At 44.3% G+C, this 19,267-nt stretch overlaps 1 protein-coding gene across 7 annotated transcripts in view; it reads left to right on the plus strand.

Moving 5' to 3' along the window:
- Positions 1 to 13,256: 13,256 nt before the first annotated feature.
- Positions 13,257 to 19,267, plus strand: part of SPIDR (scaffold protein involved in DNA repair) — a 508,026-nt gene continuing 502,015 nt past the window's right edge. For 5 of the 7 annotated variants that reach the window (XM_030795010.1, XM_030795009.1, XM_030795014.1 and 2 more), the window contains exon 1: positions 13,257 to 13,308. In XM_030795010.1, coding sequence (XP_030650870.1) covers positions 13,276 to 13,308 — 33 coding nt within the window. In that variant the 5' untranslated portion in view covers positions 13,257 to 13,275. The remainder of the gene's footprint in view (positions 13,309 to 19,267) is intronic. The other 2 variants (XM_030795017.1, XM_030795011.1) reach the window with 2 other exon arrangements.

Here is a 19,267-nt window from a genome sequence, read left to right on the forward strand (position 1 = left end):
AGTTGTATGAGTTGCCTGAATATTAACCCCTCGTTAAATGCATGGTTTGCAAATACTTTTTCCCAATCCACTGCCACTTTGTTGATTGTGTTCTTTGTTGTGCAGAAGCTTTTCTTTTTTTTTGTTTGTTTGTTTTTATTTTTTTTTGTTTTTTTTATTAATTTTTTTGCACACAAAACAATAAACATTTTCTAAAAATACATACAAACAAAAAGATGCGTATCAAACATATTAGGAAGGTTGCACATGGGAAGATGGGGAATAGAAATGGGGAGTGGGAATTAAAGAAAATGAATGAGAGAGGGACTTTGTATGGATCAATGATAATAACTCAATCCTCTATTTGACAAAGAAGAAGGAGAAGGAAGAGGAAGAAAAAGAAAGTGGGATAAAGGATCAGAAAGGGAGGAAAATAGAAAATATTAGAGTATGACTCCAGGGTAGACCTGTTTTGTTGTCGCTGGGTTGGTTGGTTGGTTTATCTGTTGTATTTTTCATATGTTTCGCCATGTTGGCCAGGCTGGTCTCGAACTCCTAGCCTGAAGTGATCAACCCGCCTCGGCCTCCCAGAGCGCCGGGACTACAGGCGTGAGCAACCACATCCAGCCCTCACATTGCTTCTGGCCTCCGTGGTAGACCTCCCAGAGGGGGCGGTCAGGCAGAGGCACTCCCCACATCCCAGACGGGGCAGCCGGGCAGAGGTGCTCCTCACTTCCCAGACGATGGGTGGCCGGGCAGAGGCGCTCCTCACTTCCCAGACGGGGTGGCCGGGCAGAGGCGCTCCTCACTTCCCAGACGATGGGTGGCCGGGCAGAGGCGCTCCTCACTTCCCAGATGGGGGCGGCCGGGGCAGAGGCGCTCCTCACTTCTTCCCAGACGGGGCAGCCAGGCAGAGGCGCTCCTCACTTCTTCCCAGACGGGGCGGCAGGGTAGAGGCGCTCCTCACTTCCCAGACGGAGCGGCTGGGCAGAGGCGCTCCTCACTTCTTCCCAGACGAGGCGGCCGGGCAGAAGCGCTCCTCACTTCCCAGATGATGGGTGGCCGGGCAGAGGAGCTCCTCACTTCCCAGACGATGGGTGGCCAGGCAGAGGCGCTCCTCACTTCCCAGACGGGGCGGCCGGGCAGAGGCGCTCCTCACTTCTTCCCAGATGGGGCGGCCGGGCAGAGGCCCTCCTCACTTCTTCCCAGACGGGGGGGCCGGGCAGAGGCGCTCCTCACTTCCCAGACGATGGGTGGCCGCACAGAGGTGCTCCTCACTTCCCAGACGGGGCAGCTGGGCAGAGGCGCTCTGTGCAGAAGCTTTTCATTTCATGTAGTCCCATTTATTTATTTTAGCTTTTGTGGGCTGAGCTTTTGTGTGATATCCAAAAAAATCATTGTCAAGGCCAATCTCCAGGAGCTTTCAGCATGTAATCTTTTAGGGGTTTTATAGCTTCTGATCTTACATTTAGGTCTTTATCCATTTGAGTTTAATTTTGTGTATGATGTAAGACATACGTGCAATTTCATTCTTTCAGATGTGGAAATCCATTTTTCCATGAACCATTTATTGAAGAGACTATCCTTTCTCCATTGTGTCCTCTTGGTGCTCATCAAAAATTAGTTGAACACATAATTGAATTTATTTCTGGGCTCTCAATTCTGTTCCACTGATCTATATGTCTGTTTTAATGCCAGTAACATGCAGTTTTGTTTTTTTTGTTTGTTTGTTTTGTTTTTGTTTTTGTTTTGGGATGGAGTCTTGCTCTGTCGCCCAGGCTGGAGTGCGGGGGTGCAATCTTGGCTCACTGCAATCTCTGCCTCCCAGGTTCACCCAATTCTCCTGCCTCAGCCTCCTGAGTAGCTGGGACTACAGACGCATGCCACCATGCCAGGCTAATTTTTTGTATTTTAGTAGAGACAGGGTTTCACCATGTTGCCCAAGCTGGTCTTGAACTCCTGAGCACAGGCAATCTGCCCTCCTTGGCCTTCCAAAGTGCTAGGATTACAGGCATGAGCCGCTGTGCCTGGCCTGCAGTTTTTATTACTATAGCTTTGTAATATAATTCTAAATCAGGAAATATGATGCCTCCAATTTTGTTTTCCTTTCTCAGAATTGTTTTGGCTATTTGAGATCTTTTATGTTTACATATGAATTCAAAGTTTTTTTTTTCTGTAAAGAATGCCATTGGGATTTTTTTTATTATTATACTTTAAGTTTTACGGTACATGTGCACAACATAAAGGTTAGCTACATATGTATACATGTGCCATGTTGGTGTGCTGCACCCATTAACTCCTCATTTAACATTAGGTATATCTCCTAATGCTATCCCTCCCCCTGGGATTTTGATAGGCATCGCATTGAATGTGTATATTGCTTTTGGTAGAATGGTAGTAATATCATTAAAATTAACCATATTAATTCTTCTTTGTGTTTTATCTGTGTTGGGGATCCTTTAAGCTTCATGGATGTTGATGCTCCTATCTCTCCCAAGGTTTGAGAAGTTTTCAGGAATTATTTCATTAAATAACCTTTCTGTTCCTTTCTTGGTCTTGTCTCTTTCTTTAAAATCCACAATGCTTTCTTTAAAATCCTAACAGTGTCCCACAAGCCCCATAGGCTGTCTACACTTTTTTTCATTTTTGCCCTTTTTCTGAGTCATTTCAAAAAACCTGTCCTCAAGTTCAGAGATTCCTTCTTCTGCTTGATGTAGTCTGCTATTGAAGTTCTGTAATAAATTTTTTAGCTTCTTCGGCTCTAGGATTTCTGATTCTTTTTAATGCTACCTATCTCTTTGCTGAATTTATCATTTAAATCATAAGTTGTTTTTCTAATTTCATTGACTTGTCTATTTGTATTCCCTTGCATCTCTTGGAGTTTCTTTTCTTTTCTTTTCTTTTTTAGAGACAGAATCTCACTATGTTGCTCAGGCATGTCTCGAACTCCTGGCCTCAAGTGATCCTCCTACCTCAGCCTTCCAAAGTGCTGGGATTACAGGTCTAAGTCACCACACCCAGCCTAGTTTCCTTAAGATAATTAATTTGAATTCCTTTTCAGGTAATTTGTAAATTTCTATTATTTGGGGTCAGTTACTAAAGAAGTATTGTGTTCTTTTAGTGGTGTCCTGTTTCTTTGCTTTTTCATGTTCTTGTGTCCCTGTGTTAATGTGTGTGCGTCTGGTGGTGCAGTTACCTCTTCTAAACCTTTCAGATTGGCTTTTGTAGGGGAAGACTTTCTCCTATATATGGGTCTGAGGGTGTTGGTTAAGCAGGGTGCAGTGGCTCTGTTTCTGTGTCAGTGCATTGGTGTAGTCTGCATGCAGTTTCTTCAGTTGTGACGAATGTCAGCAATGACTGCAGTGCCTGGGTGGTCTAGGTTGCAGAAGTTTGTGGAAGTGACAATGGCTGTGTAGGTTATTAGGGCAAGGGCCTTAGGGATCCATCTATTCCTGTCTTACCCACAGTGGAGAGTCTTCACTAAAGGGACCTCTCTTGGTGTAGAGTCTGACACAACCCACTGGCAGCCACAATGGCACTGGGATTCAGGGCATGGGTGCATAGGTGTTCAGAGCAGCTGTGAAGCTGGGTTCCTGGGCTCAGGACTTGAGGTACTGGTTCCATTTCCAAGGCACAAGTAGATGCAGTTCTCTTGCTAAGATAGGGTCTTTTGCTGAGGCACACTCCAGCAGTTTGGGCCGAGGGGGCTGGGATGTAGCTATAGTTCTGACCCTGAGGGCAGGGTGGAAGCCCTGACACAGCTACGGAGTAAAGAGGTGCTCTGGAGGCTCAGGTCCTGGGGAGCAGGACACAGCTGCAATTTGGAACACAGAACCAAGAGGGTACAAAAACAGCTTAGGCTCTGGGAGATGAGGTACCAAAGTGGTCACTCTGGACCCTGGGATGGTGGGACATGGCAGTAGCCAAGTCTCTGCGAGTCTAGGGGCAGCAACAGCAAGGACTTGGACATGGCAAGATGCCCCTGTGCTTGGGACCTGGGGGGAATAGAGCAACACAGCAATGACTCCACTCTCCACAGAGGTAGAGCACCTCAGCAGCTCAGACTTTGAGGGACTAGTCTAGTTCCAGGTAGGTGGGGCACTATGGATGTTTAGCCTGGAGGTTGACATGACCCAGCTCAGGCAAAACCCTGATTCCCTGGGGTGTAAGGTGCAGCTAAGACCCAGAAAGCATGGCTACATGGGTCAGTGGAGGCTCAGTTCCCTAGGGCATGGTTCTATATCAGCTGTGGCACTGGTGGGTGCAACTGCTCCAATGTGCCAGAGGCTCAGAGCCCCAGAGCAAAGTGCTGCCTCACCTGTGGTGGCTCTGGAGTGCCAAAGACATAAGGTCCCTGGGGAGCAGGGCATGCCTCAGCCATGGCACCAGGATTGTGTCTGCTGTGGTTTGTAGGATGCTTGAGGTCCCTGGGAGGTGGGGAGTCACTTCAGCTCAACCATAAGGGGAGGGTGCACCAGTGTCTCGCATGGGGGTGATGGAGCTTGGCCCTAGGGGATAGAGCTTGGAACAGCCTGTGTTGGAGATGACGTGCTACTGGGTAAGACGGTTTTAGTGTTGGCAAAGCCACAGGGATGAAGGGGTACATAGCTGCACGCTCCCAGAGCACAAACACTCTAGCAGTGGCTCTGGTTCCAAGATGGTGCAGTGCAGCAGCAGCACAGACCATGGTGGAGGGCACAGTATCAGCTCTTTCTCTTGGATAGCTCAGCATGTGAACTCTGGGGAGCTCCCTCAGTTGGGCTCAGAGCTTGTGAGGACTGTGGGAGCCTCTGGTAATGAAGACTGCATGTGTCCACGGTGGTGATGGGGGTTGCCAGGGTTCTCCTGCTCACCTTTTCCCTGCAGGAAGAAGGCTCTCCTGGTTCCAAGCTGATCCTGAGTGGATAGGGTGGCAGAGATGAGGTGTATCCTTTCCTTCCCTGTGCATCCATCCTGGGTTTCCATACTCTACAGAATTTCTGCTGTTTCTTTTATTGTTCTCCAGAGCTCTCCTTTAGTTATTTTGATTGAAATACAGTTGTTTCTTCACTATATTTTGATTTTTTGTTGGAGTTGGGGATGAACCTAGGAGCTTCCAGTCAGTCAGCCATCTTGTGACATCCAAGAATTACTTTCTATTTTTCTTTTTGTATGGTATTTTTGCCTGGCATTGGTATCAGGGTAATACAGGCCTGATAGAATGAATTGGGAAGTGTTCCTTCATATTTTATTTTTTAAAAGAGATTGAGAATAACTGGTGTTAATTCTTCCTTTTTACTTTCTTCCTTTTTTTTTTTTTCAGACAGGGTCTCACTCTGTCACTCTGTTACCCAGGCTGGAGTGCAGTGCTGCAATCATGGCTCACCGCAACCTCAAACTCCTCACCTCAAGCAATCCTCCTACCTTAGCCCTCCCAAGTAGCTGGGACTACAGGCATGTGCCACTATGTCTGGCTAATTTTTTTTTAAATTTTTTTGGGCCGGGTGCAGTGGCTCACGCCTGTAATCCTAGCACTTTGGGAGGACAAGGTGGGCAGATAACGAGGTCAAGAGATCGAGACCATCCTGGCCAACATGGTGAAACCCTGTCTCTACTAAAAATACAAAAAAATTAGCTGGGCGTGGTGGCACGTGCCTGTAGTCCCAGCTACTCGGGAGGCTGAGGCAGGAAAATTGCTTGGACCCAGGCGGTGGACGTTGCAGTGAGCCAAGGTCACGCCACTGCACTCCAGACTGGGGACAGAGTGAGACTCCGTCTCAAAAAAAAAAAATTGTGGACATAGAGTCTCACTATGTTGCCCAGGCTGGTCTCAAACTCCTGGGCTCAAGCAATCCTCCTGCCGCAGTTTCTCAAAGTCCTGGGATTACAGGGTGTTACTTCTTCTTAAATGTTTGGTAGACTTTACCAGTGAAGCCACCTGGTCCTGAATTTTTCTTTGTTGAGACTTCTTGTTAATAGGGTCTCTTAAGTGCATTTGTAAATTCCCAGTAATTTAAGCCTAATTTTGTGTCACTAAAGCAAATGATAATGTGTTGTAAAGTTGTGGTGAGCGATTTTCATTTAAAAGATCATTTTAGAAATTAAAAAAATGTTTTATTGTACAACTTTGCCTCAATAAAGCAAGTTTGGTACACCCCAGATACGTGTTAGCCAGTAAGAACTCCAGGCAAAACAATAAAAACTCTTAAACTCCCAACCAAAACAAAGGCAACCCATTTTAAAAATAGGCAACTGATTTGAATAGATATTTCTCCAAAGAAGATAGAGAAATGGCCAAAAAGCACGAAAAGATGCTCAATATCATTAATTATTATGGAAATACAAGTCAAAGTCAGTAAGATACCATTCCGTAGCCACTAGCATGGTTAAAATATTTTTAAAGGGGAAAATTGTAAGTATTGGCAAGGATGCCCTCTAACATGGCTGTAGGGAATATAAAATGGTGCAGCTTCTGTGGAAAAGAGTTTTGTGGTTCTTCAGAAAGTTAAACATAAAATTGTAAATATAATCTAGTCATTCCCCTCCTGCATGTATACACCCAAGTGAAAACAGGTGTTCAAACAAAACTTGTCCACAAATGTTCAGGGCAGCATTATTCATAATAGGCAAAATGTGGAAACAACACAAAGGTCCATCAACTGATTAATGGATAAACAAAATAGTAATCCACCCAATGGAATATTATGCAGCCATTAAAAAGGAATGTAAATTAATATAGCCATTAAGGAAAAACAGTATGGACATTGCTAAGAAAACTGAAAAATGAAACTACTATGTGATCCTGCAATCTCACTGCTGAGTATATACCCAAAGGAACTGAAATCTGTGTGACAAAGAGATATCTGCACTGCCATGTTCATTGCAGCATTACTCATAATAGCCAAGATATGGAATCACCCTGTGTCCATCAACACGTGAATGGATAAGGAAAATGTGGTATATATACACAATGGAATACTATTCAGTTTAAAAAAAAAAGAAAATCCTGTCATTTGCCACATGTATGAAGCCGGTGGACATTATGTTAAGTGAAATAAGCCAGACACAGAAACACAGATACTGCTGATTTCATATGTGGAATCTAAAAAAGTCAAACTCATAGAAGCAGAGAGTAGAATGATGGTTATCAGGGGCTGGGATGAGAGGTGGATAGGACAGGCCAAATTTCAGTTAGATGGAGAAATAAGTTCAAGAGATCTATCTATTGTACAAGATGATGACTATAGTTAATAACAATGTATTGGGTGGGCACACTGACTCATGCCTGTAATTCCAACACTTTAGGAGGCTGAGGCAGCAGGATTGCTTGAAGCCAGGAGTTTGAGACCAGCCTGGGCAACATGGTGAAACCCTGTCTCTACAAAATTAAAAAAAAAAAAAAAATAGTCAAGTGTGTTGGCATGCGCTTGTGGTTCCAGCTACTTGGAAGACTAAGGCAGAGGATCTCTTGAGCCCAGGAGGCTGAGGATGCAGTGAGCCGTGACTGCGTCATTGCACTCCAGCCTGGGCAACAGAGTGAGACCCTGTCTCAAACAAACAAACAAAATGTATCATATACTTGGAAATTGCTAAGGGTAGATTTTAAGTGTTTTCAACCACAAAAAAGTTAAGTATGTGAGGTAATGCATGTTTTAATTGGCTTAATTTAGCCATTCCACAATGTATACATATTTCAAAACATGTTGTACACCATAAATATATACAATTTTTGTCAATTAAAAGATAAGTTTAAAAAAAGAAAGTGGGACTTTTGGCAGTGAATAGGTAATGAGGGTAAATCCCTCATGAATAGGGTGAATGCCTTTAAAGAGACCCCAAAGGGATAACTAGCCCCTTCCGCCATGTGAGTGAGAATACACTAGAAGTGCCATGAGGAATGGGCCCTTACCAGACACTGTATCTGCCAGTGCCTTGATCTTGGACTTCTTAGCCTCCAGAAGTTTGAGAAATAAATTTCTATTCTTTTTTATTTCTTTTTTTGAGACGGAGTCTCGCACTGTCACCCGGGCTGATGTGCAGTTGTGCAATCTCAGCTCACTGTAACCTCTGCCTCCTGGGTTCAAGCGATTCTCTTGCCTCAGCCTGCCAAGTAACTAGGATTACAGGGGCCCCGCCACCATGCCTGGCTAATTTTTTTGTATTTTTAGTAGAGACAGGGTTTCACTATGTTGGCCAGGCTGGTCTTGAACTCCTGACCTCGTGATCCGCCCACCTTGGCCTCCCAAAGTGCTGGGATTACAGGTGTGAGCCACTGTGCTTGGCCTAAATTTCTATTCTTTTTAAGCTATGCAGTTATGGGTTGTTAGTTGATGGGTTGTTATAGTAACCCAAATGGACTAAGAAAACCAACTAAGGCCTAAGGCCTAACATAAGCTGGCACATAGTAAACTTCAATATTTGTTTGTTGAATGAATGAATGAATGCACATTCCTTGAATAATCTGCATTTGACTCTATTTTCCACTCCTACTTTTTATGTATATAAAAACCATTTGTATACCTTTGAGAACCTAGATCCATAGTTCTCAAAATGCGATCAGGAAAAAGAGATAAAGTGAGATTCACCAAAGTTGAAAACCTCTGTGCTTTGGGCTTTACCACTTATTGGATTTGTGGCTTTTTGCAAGTTATATAACATGTCTGTAGTGCAATTATCTCATATGTAATCATAATTGTACTTCACACAATTGTCATAGAGATTTTGTGAGATAAATGATAATAATAATTGCTAACACTTCCTGGGCACTTACTATGTATCTGCTGTGTTCTAACCCATCAGGTGAGGTTCGTTTCATATAAAGAGATTAACATTGCCTGCACATATAAATGTCATATTATTATTATTAACATTATTGTAGTCAATGATTAAAGAAAAGGCTGATGAGGCCTTTTCTTCCCACCCTGAGTACATGGATCTCCTAGTAGGATGTTTTGTGGGCGACCACTGTGCAACAGCCTGTTACTCCGTGCAATTGCATCCAGTCCAGTGCTTCTCACAGGTGAGCATGCATCAGAGTCAGTTGAAGGGCTTGTCAAAACAGATTGCCAGGTCTTGTCCACCAGGTTTCTGATTCAATTGGTCTAGTATGGAGTCCAAGAATTTGCATTTCTGACAATTTCTCAGATGCTGCTGATGCCAGCCCCTCACCAAACATTTTTAAAATAATTATTTTATTGAAATATAATTCAAATACCATAAAATTACCCTTTAAAGTGTACCATTCAGTGATTTGTTACAATATTCACAGTTGTACAACCATCATCATTCTAGAACAAAGTACACATTTTTCTTAATTTTTCAATCTGTTTTAAAAATAGGTATACAAAACAACATAAAAAAGTAGAGATGGAGAAGTTTTCCTCCCCTCATCCCAATCACTTGGTTCCTCCCCTCCACTAGGTAACCCCTTTTATTTCCTATACATCTATTTCGATGTAGCATTTCTTCATGCAGATATAAGCAATATATGGTCTTTTCCTGTTTTCTTGTACTAGAGAGGCAGCACACTATGAATCATATTCTGTCAATTTTTTTTTTCATTTAGTAAAGCTGGAGATCATTATGAAGGTATTACCGTGGCACATTTAACAGTCTCCTTACTCTCCAAGTAAACAAATATTCAATTTTTTCTAGTCTTTTGCTATTGCAAACTATGCCGCAAAAAATACCCTTACATACATATCATTTCACATGTGTTATCATTTCATATGTGTCTCCTCTAAAATTCAGGTGTTGCCAAATAGGCCATGAAGACTCCTCCATCACTAATGGGATTAATGCCCTTAAGAGGCTTCATGCAGTGCAGCATTTGGCTAGCTTGCTTTCTTGCCCTTCTGCCTTCTGCCATGTGAAGATGCAGCAAGAAAGCCCACACCAGACACCAAATGCCAGCTTCTTGATCTCAGATTTCTCAGAGTGATAAAGTAAGTAACTGCTTTGTAAACTACCCAGTCTCAGATATTCTGTTATAGCAGCACAAAACAGACTAAGACAATATGTGTGCAGGTGTATGTGTAGGATTAATTCCCAGAAGTAGGACTGCTAGCTTAAAGAGTAAATACACTTACAATTTTGAAGCATATTTCCACAGTCCCATTGATAGGAGTTGCATAATTTTGTACTTTTGTTAGCAATACATGAGAGGGTCCTTACCCCAATATGTGTTGTCCAGGACTTGGATTTTAGCCAATATGGTAGGTGTGCAGTTTAAATTTGCATTTCTCATGTCATGAGTGAGACAGTACATTTTTCATATGTATAAAAGCCATTTGTGTTCCTTTCTCAGTGAACTGCCCTTGTCCTTTGCCCATTTTCTACTGGGTTTCCCCCAAGGAATACTCTTGCTTACTCCTCCAAGAGTAATTTATACTTTAGGGGGTTGTTTCTATATAACATCAATATGAACTATTCTTCAATTTTGCCATTTGTCTTTGCTTACTGTGTTTTTTTGCCATGCATAAATAGAGTTTTTATGTAGTTGAATCGATCAATCTTTCCTATTATGACTAAGGCATTTTGAGTCATAGTTGGAAAGACTTTCTCCCCTTTCCCCCACTCTAAGATTATAAAGGAATCTGGTCATGTTTTATTCTAATACCTTGACATTTTTTCACATTTAAATCTTGGATTCTTTTGTAGCGTAGAGCACTGTCATCTACCAGACTAAAAAAGAATATGGATGAGTAGATTCTAAACATTTTCTCCCCATATTAGATCTTTCTTTAAATACAATCTTGCCCCATATATAAGACAGATGGAAGGAGAGCTGCCCTGAAGGTGCAGCAGAGACCCGCTTGTGAGTCGCACCCTCCCCAGACTCCATGGATCTCCATGGAATCCTTAGGATGGCTGTAAGCAGAGTGAAGACCACAGATATCTGCAAAACAGCAACTAGGCCAAATAGTTTGATGAGAAAAAAAGTTAAAAGAAGGACTTTCTGGTTTGTCTTGATGTTTGCCATTGAGTGTTTGTTGAGGAGGAAATGAGACAACACTGGAGAGGACTTAAGAGTCCCTTTCTGCAGGGGCTCATCTTTCTTATCAACAGTTCCCTTTTGCTGAGTTCATATGTTCTAGTGAAAAATTCCTCATGATTCTACTATGATCTGATTGGTGTAGTGGAGAATGCATGGACCTTGGTATCACATATGAGTTCTAATCTTGAACACTTACTAGCTGTGCAGCCTCTGGCAAGTCATTTCTGTTTCACAATTAGTAGTTCATCCATAGTAAATAACTGAGTACTTTGTATATATATGGAAGACACTGTGCTAACTGATAGAGATACAAAAACGGAGAAGATAGAAATGGTATTACCTTACAGCATGGAGGCAGAACCACATGGTAAACAAATAACTATCGTAATTATTTAGATTCTAATTGTCATAACATCTTCAACAGAGCATGGGGTCCTGTGGACATGAAGAGCAGGGAGGTTCAGGCTTGCTAGTTTAGGGAAGCTGGCCACCAGATTCAGGTTTGACAGGTGCATAGGAAATGACATGGCAGAGGGAGGCCAGAGCCTTTTAGGCAAAAGGAAGAGCAAATGCTTATTAGACCCCAAGGCTGCAGGAGCTAGACACGTTTGACCACCGAAAGGAAGGCCAATGTAGACAGTATCAACCTCACTGTGGTCTGTGTTGAGAATGGATTGTATGTGTGTGCTGTGTGAGGGGCAAGAGTGGATTAGGGGACACGGGTTAAGAGCTATTAGCAGTCTGGGCAAAAGACACTAGTGGCCTGGGAAACAGTGGTGGCAGTGGAGAGTGGACAGATTGGTAAGACACACAAACGTGTTCACAAAAATTCCTAGGTTTCTGTGTGAGCTCTGGCCAGGTAGATGTCCATGCCACTACTGAGATGGTGAATTCCGAACAAGAGGAAGTTTGGAGAAAAACCCCAACATTTCGGCAGGACAGCACCTCCTGGTGGAGATGACAAGCGGGAGCCTTACCACAGGCCTGGTTGTGGGAGTGAAATGGGGGACTCCCGGCACGGTTGGGTGCACTTACTGTGCTAAGACAGCGAGGCCCCGCGGAGGCGGCAATGGCAGACCTGGTTTCTTGGCGGAGTCCCAGTGGGAGGCCCGGTGTCCAAAATCCTCAACTAGATTGGGCATGCCGTTTATCCTGTTCCAACTGTTGACAGTAATGGCACTAGCAATAATGTCCTTCTCAGGCAAAGATGGTTTTTCTTCCGTGTTTTCAGCCACTGCAGAGTGGACATCTACTATGAACCAAGTATCTGCGGCTTTAGGTACCAGATTCAAACACAGGATGGTGGCAGAACACGGACTAGGACGGAGAGAAAACCTGAAGATGGATCAACCAGAAAGCAATGCATTCTCACAGAGGCACAAAAAAATGCCTCTGAAGCAGAAGATTCACTTCCACTTCTGCGTCCTTTTGAGACAACTTTCTGAGCATCCTTTCCTCCTCCCCAAGCCAACGCTTTACACCTTGTTAAACTACCCGATAGCTTTCTTCATGGGAGGCGCCTTCTTCACAGTCCTCGGACCCAGTCAGACTCGTGGCCTTCCCTGGCTTCTGCTGGGCCGGCTATGGTCGACGCCGCACGGTCTCAGGCCTTCTCCCGCGGGAGCGGCGGCCCCAGCGGAGCCCCTGTGCGCCCCGGCGAACGGGGTAGGAATGCAGTCTCCCGCCCCTTCAGACTGGCACCCCGTAGCCTTTCCTCAGGCTCCACGAGTTCTCCCGGTGATGTGATGACAGACATGCCGTCTGGGCTCTGGACACTTAGACTTTACTCCTTCGCCCCCGGCCCCCAAACATGGGGAAACCACACCCTCTCTGCTCCAGTCACCAGCAGCCACTCCCATTCCTTCAGTATCTATTATTGCATGTGTAGCCTATTGCATGTGTAGTCTACTTCTGGTTTTGATTTTTATTTAAGGTCAGTTGTTGGCTGACAACACAGACGACAGTAACTTAGTTCGAAAGACAACACTTGGAGGCGGCCCCCGCTCCAGGTACCAGCCCAGCAGCTCCCCCGAACTCCCCAGGAGCTCGCGGGCGAGCAACGCCACAGCCCAGAGCGCTCTCCGCAGACCACCCCAGCCCCGGGCGAGGAAGCTCTACCCTCCGCGGCGCACTCCTTCCGGGTTCCGGGCCCAACTAGGCCATCCGGCAGGCCCCGGAGCGCTGGGGCCCGGAGAAGCCCTGCCCCCCGCCGAAGCCCCGCCCTGCGCCCGAGCGCCCGCCAATGGCAGGGCGCGGTGCGGCGCGCCGAGGTGGGACGGCGGCGCGCTGAGGAGGCGGTGCGCTCAGGCGGCGCTCCGGAGATGCCTGGAGGCAGCCGCTCTCGAGGTTCCAAGGTAGGCTCTGGGGCGGGAGTGGGCGCTGCGCCGTTTCCCGCGTTGCGGGGAAGCGGCGGGCCGGCGCGGGGCCGGCCCTGGGCTGTGGGGTGAGAGAGGGTGGGCTTTGGGGGTGGAGGGCTAGGTGGGGGCGGAGGGCTAGGTGGGGGCGGGTCCCGTCTGCGCGCGTGGAGCATGCCCGCGCAGCGGGGTGCCGCCCCCAGGTCCGGCTCCGGTCCAGGCGTGCGGGCCGGGCCCTCAGCGGCGGTACGGAAGGCGAGGGGTGGGGCCGCCGAGGGATGCAGCGGGCGGGAGCATATGTCCGCCTCGGGGGTACTTGGCGGTACTTTTGTCTCTTTTTGATTCTGGTGTAATGTACTAAATAGCAGGGAATCCTGGCTTGGCTTTGCCCGTCTCCGCGGATAATTCACTGTCAACTCTGTCTCTCTTCCTGCCGCACTCGGAGGGGACTGTGCGGCTGACTGCCCAGTCCGTGGGCACCGCGCTGCCTCGGGTTCCAGAACGGGAGCGGGTGCCTAGGAATCGTTGCTTGAATGGTGTTTGATTGCACCTGTATCCGCGAGTGCATCCTTTTTTGTTCTGCTAATTGTGCTTGTCCTGGCATGTGTCCTTTATCGTTTTAAAGTTCCTTCTAACTTGCTTTCAAATACGTTTGCCTCATAGTAAAACAGTTTTTAAAAAGCAAGCACAGGACCTCCTTTCTTGACTCTTCCCTTTACTTGAAAACTTCCTGGAAAAAGTAGTCCACATATACTGGTTCAACTTCTTTACCACTACCATGCTTTCTCGCTTCTCAAATACCATTGATTATCAGCCCACACTATCAGTTTTGTGACTGGCTTTAGGGAATAAAGAAATTCATTTCAGGCACCTCTGTTGATTATAAGATACAGTCTGATTTCTGAAGTATTAATGTGTGAAAAAAATCAAGGAAATATATAAATTTGCTAAATCCAGTGTAAGTTGTTTACTTGGTCATTGGAGCATTTGACACATTCACCACCTGGTTTTATTTCTTTTGGGACATCCCTGATTGTCTTCCTGTCTTGCAACAGCTCATTTTCTTCTCTTTACTGTGTTCGTGCCATGTTCTAATTTTTGACCTTTTGCTTTTTCTCATTTTCCTTATTTGCTTTGGACAACGTCATACATTGAAGTTAACTGTATAGATGACTTTCAGATCTATATTAGATCTTTCCCTAGAGCTCAAACTTGGTGCATCACATAATCATCATCTCACCCTTAGTCCTCCAGGCCCTAACAGTTTCTCTTGACAGAAATCTTAGTATTTTTGAATTGACGTTCACTTCTGGTCTCTTCATCTTGTCATTTTTCAAGACTTTTTTTTTACTCAATTTTTTTTAGTAGTCGTACAGTTGTCTATTGTGTAATACGTTGCTGAAAACTGAAGTAGTTCATAACAAATGTTTATTATAGAGTTTCTGAGAGTCAGGAATCTGAGAACGGCTCAACTACGTGGTTGTAGTTCAGGCTCTCCCACAAGGCTGCAGTCAAATAAAGGGTCGTTGGAGCTGAAGAATTCAGTTCCAAGCTCACTCACATGGTTGTTTCTTGACAGCTGCGTAGGGCAGCTCACAACAGGGTCCTGGCTTTCCCAAGAGCAAGAGAGAGAGCAACAAGATATCCGTCCCTGTGTCTTTTATAGCCTAAACTCAGAAGTGACATCCCATTCTCCTGTCTATTCATTACATGGACCAACCCGGTACAATGTATGAGGAGACTATAGAGGATCCCCAGGAGGTGGGGATCACAGGGCCCACGTTGGAGGCTGGCTTCCACAGTATTTCCCAGGAATTTTGTTTCTGTCTCCCTCGGTCAGTCTCAAAGTACTTAATGGTTGGAGTGTTGATGTGTAGTTCCGGCTAGCATGCTCCCATTCCATCTTCAGAGGTGACTTTCCCTTAGGCACTACTTTGATGATATTGTTAGTCCTCTACCTAAATCTCATTTTACTTCTTACTGGCTACATCATAATTTATTTCAGACTTACCCTGTGTTTAGTGCTTTATATGTATTAACTAATTTAATTATTTTAACAGTCCTGTGAGGTAGATACCATTAGTCTCATTTTATGGATGAGGAAACTGAGGCTCAGAGAGGCTAAGTAATTTGCCTAAGGCCACACAGCAATTAAGGGAAGAAGCTAGGATTTATATCCAGGTAGTCTGCCCCAGACCTTGCTTTTGTTCAGGCTTTCAGCCTGTTATTCACAGCCTTCATAATATCTTATTCCTTAACTTTACAGCTTTGTTCATTATTTATCTTATAGGTAAACTAGACTACCGCTGTCACTGTACTTTCTTGCCCCTTGGTGGTAATTGCATATGTTCTTGGTTTGGAATAATGCCAGTTCTCCCATTTCTGCTGATTGAAACCTTTTTTTTAATTTATTTTTTTTTGAGACGCAGTCTCGCTCTGTCGCCCAGGCTGGAGTGCAGTGGTGCGATCTCGGTACAGGCGCCCACCACCACACCCGGCTAATTTTTTTAATTTTTATTAAAGACAGGGTTTCACCATGTTAGCCAGTATGGTCTCGATCTCCTGACGTCGTGATCTGCCCGCCTCGGCCTCCCAAAGTGCGGAGATTACAGGCGTGAGCCACCGTGCCCGGCCATGAAATCTTAATCATCCATTGAGGCCTACTCCAAATCCCACCTTCTCCCAAATTATCCCAGCTATAAATGAACTTTATTCTGTATGTTCTTGGTTTGGAATAATGCCAGTTCTCCCATTTTTGCTGATTGGAATCTTAGTCATCCATTGAGGCCCACCCCAAATTTCACCTCCCAAATTATCCCAGCTGTAAATGAACTTTCTTCTGTAGTCTGTGGAATTTTATGTAAATAACTCTTACTATTCCATGTCTTACATTAGATTTATTTGTGTCTATACCTTTATTCCCTTGTAGTCTAGACATTTAAGATTAGGGACTATTTCTTCAGCCCATATTCCCCAGAGTACCTGTCATATCCCTTGTATGTACTAGATATCCGATGAATTAATGAAAGGGGAACTAGTTTAGATTTGCAAGTATTCCAGGTGTGAAGAAACAGGAGGAAATACCCTAGTCCAAAGACTTGGATATCAGCCTCAGCAATACAGCTGAATGATTTTGCAATTTTGGACAAGCCACACAGATATATCAGGACTCTTAAGATGAAAGGTGATGTGGTTATGGACTAAAGTAGTGGAATTAGGAATAGAATAGAAAGGACTGAGTTGATAGACTACAAATGGAAGGTGAGATTTAGGCAACTGCATTTGAAAGAGGAAGAGAAGGAAACCCGTGGTGATTCAGAAAGTTGAACCTGTGAGAAGTGGGAAAGTTGTTTGCCTCTTAATTGATGTTAGGATATATAGATATGTATCCTATGTATCACATATATAGATACGTGGTATTTAAGACCCAGGGAGATTAGGGCAGTCAGTTGCTCAAAGGCTGGGGTATCTTAGTTCTTTCCGCACTCCCCTCTCCTCCATGGGTTTCTCCTGCCCTCACTATCTCTTAACATGCTGTGATTCTTCCCTTTATGCCTTGTGTTCTCCCTTTCTTTATGAAGTAGCCAAGGACGACCACATATACTCCTGTTCTTGGGCGGCAGCTTGCCTTTTGAGATTTTCTTTTTTTTTTTTTTTTTTTGAGATGGAGTCTTGCTCAGCCACCCAGGCTGGAGTGCAGTGGCCTGATCTCGGCTCACTGCAACCACTGTCTCCTGGGTTCAAGCTCTCTGAATAGGGCAATATACCTAACATTGAGTTGTTGTTTCTTTATAAAATGGGGTTAATACCTATATTGCTGGGTTGATGTGAGGATTAAATGATGAGAATGCATGCGATGATATACTGAGCATGTAAGCACTCAATAAATGTTGGTGATAATGAAAGCAATTAATAATGAAACACCATGATAATTAAAGAAATCATATGAGGACAAAGATATTGTACATCCTCTACTGCTTTGTCTCTGGATTTCCCTGAAATTGCTGTCTTTCAGCTTGTTGAACAAGAAATAGGAAAAAGGCTCATTTTCAAGTTTCTCAGTGATGGCAGGAAATTCTCATAGTTATCTTGGTAGGAGTACCTCATGGTTCCAGTTTAAGGCCTTGATAGTCTCATTGAATGATTTACTGGTGGCTCTACATCTCAGAATTAGACTACTTAGTATTGACATCTCAGTTGTCTTTTTTTTTTTTTTTTTTTTTTTTTTGAGACAGTCTTCTGTCGCCCAGGCTGGGGTGCGGGGCGCTATCATGGCTCACTGCAGTCTTGAGCTCCTGGGCCCAAGCGATCCTCCCATTTCGGCCTCCCAAGTAGCTGGGACCACAGGCCATGCCACTGCGCCTGGCTAATATTTAAATTTGTTTTGTAGAGATAGAGTCTTGCTGTGTCACCGAGGCTGGTCTTGAATTCCTGGCCTCAAACCATTCTTTCTCCTTGGCCTCCCAAAGTGCTGGGGTTACAGCGTGAACCACTGTGCCTGGCCTAGAGGTTGTCTTATTCCTCAAACCAAAGGGAAAGAGAGGAAAGAGAGCTTTTATTGAAAACTTTCTATACGTCAAGCACTTTGCATAGAGTACCTCACTTAAGGGAAAACGTGTTTCCTTTTTAGTCAAAATAATACATGTTCATAGATAAGGTAAAATAGTACAAAAAAGTGTATTGTAAAACCCAGCAGTCCCTTGCACATCTCGTTCCATTTATTTTTATCGAGATAATTGTAAATTCACAGACACTTGTAATATAGAGAATAATTGTTTTATAAACTAATTCTGGAGGTTGGGCCTTGCTACATCAAAGTGTTGACAGATTTCATGTCTGGTGAGGGCCTGCTTTCTGGTTCATAGACAGCCATATTCTTACCATGTCTTTATATAGTGGAAGAGGTAAAGGAGCTCTCCAAGGTCTCTTATAAGGGCATCAATCCCATAACTTATCATCATCTGCCAAAGGTCCCACCTCCTAATACCATCAGGTGATCCGCCCGCCTCGGCCTCCCAAAGTGCTGGGATTATAGGTGTGAGCCACCATGCCCAGTCTGAGGTTTTTTTTTTTTTTTTTTAAATACAACATAAAACTCTCATGATTTATCCAAGTTGTTGTGCATATCAGTAGTTTCTTTGTCTTTTTTTTTTTTTTGAGCTGGAGTCTCGCTGTCTTGCCCAGGCTGGAGTGCAATAGCGCAGTCTCGGCTCACTGCAACTTTCCGCCTCCCCAGTTCAAACAATTCTGCCTCAGCCTCCCGAGTAGCTGGTACTACAGGCACCTGCTGCCATGCCCGGCTAATCTTTTGTATTTTAGTAGAGATAGGGTTTCACCATGTTGCCCAGGCTGGTCTTGAACTCCTGAGCTCAGGCAATGCAATCCACCCGCCTCGGCCTCCCAAAGTGCTAGGATTACAGGCATGAGCCACTGTGCCCGGCCGATAGTTTCTTTGTTTTAATTGCTGAGTAGTGTTCCATATAATGGATATACCAGAGTTTGGATTAACATTTATTATTGAAGGACCTCTAGGCTGTTTTCAGGTTTTGGTTATTACAAATAAAACTGCTATAAACATTTGTGTACAAGTTTTTGTGTGAACATCATTTCTCTGAGATAAATGCCTAAATATGTAATTGCCAGAACCTATGGTAATTTGATGTTTAACTCTATAAGAAACTGACAAACTTTTCCAAAGTGGTTGTATCTGTATAATTTTACAGTCCCATTGGCAATGTTGTTATTCAGTTTTATAGATAACAAAATCTATCCTTTTAAAGTGGAAAATCCAGTGGTTTCTAGTATATTTACAGAGTTGTACAAATGTTCCTAATTGTAGAATATTTTCATGACCCCAAAAAGAAACCAAGAAACCCCATAGCTATTACTAGTCACTCCCCATTCTCTCTTCCCTCATCCATTGGCAACCACTAAGCTACTTTCAGTGTGTATGGATTTG

This window comes from Nomascus leucogenys, chromosome 16 (genome assembly GCF_006542625.1).
Source record: "Nomascus leucogenys isolate Asia chromosome 16, Asia_NLE_v1, whole genome shotgun sequence".
Lineage (NCBI taxonomy): Eukaryota > Metazoa > Chordata > Mammalia > Primates > Hylobatidae > Nomascus > Nomascus leucogenys.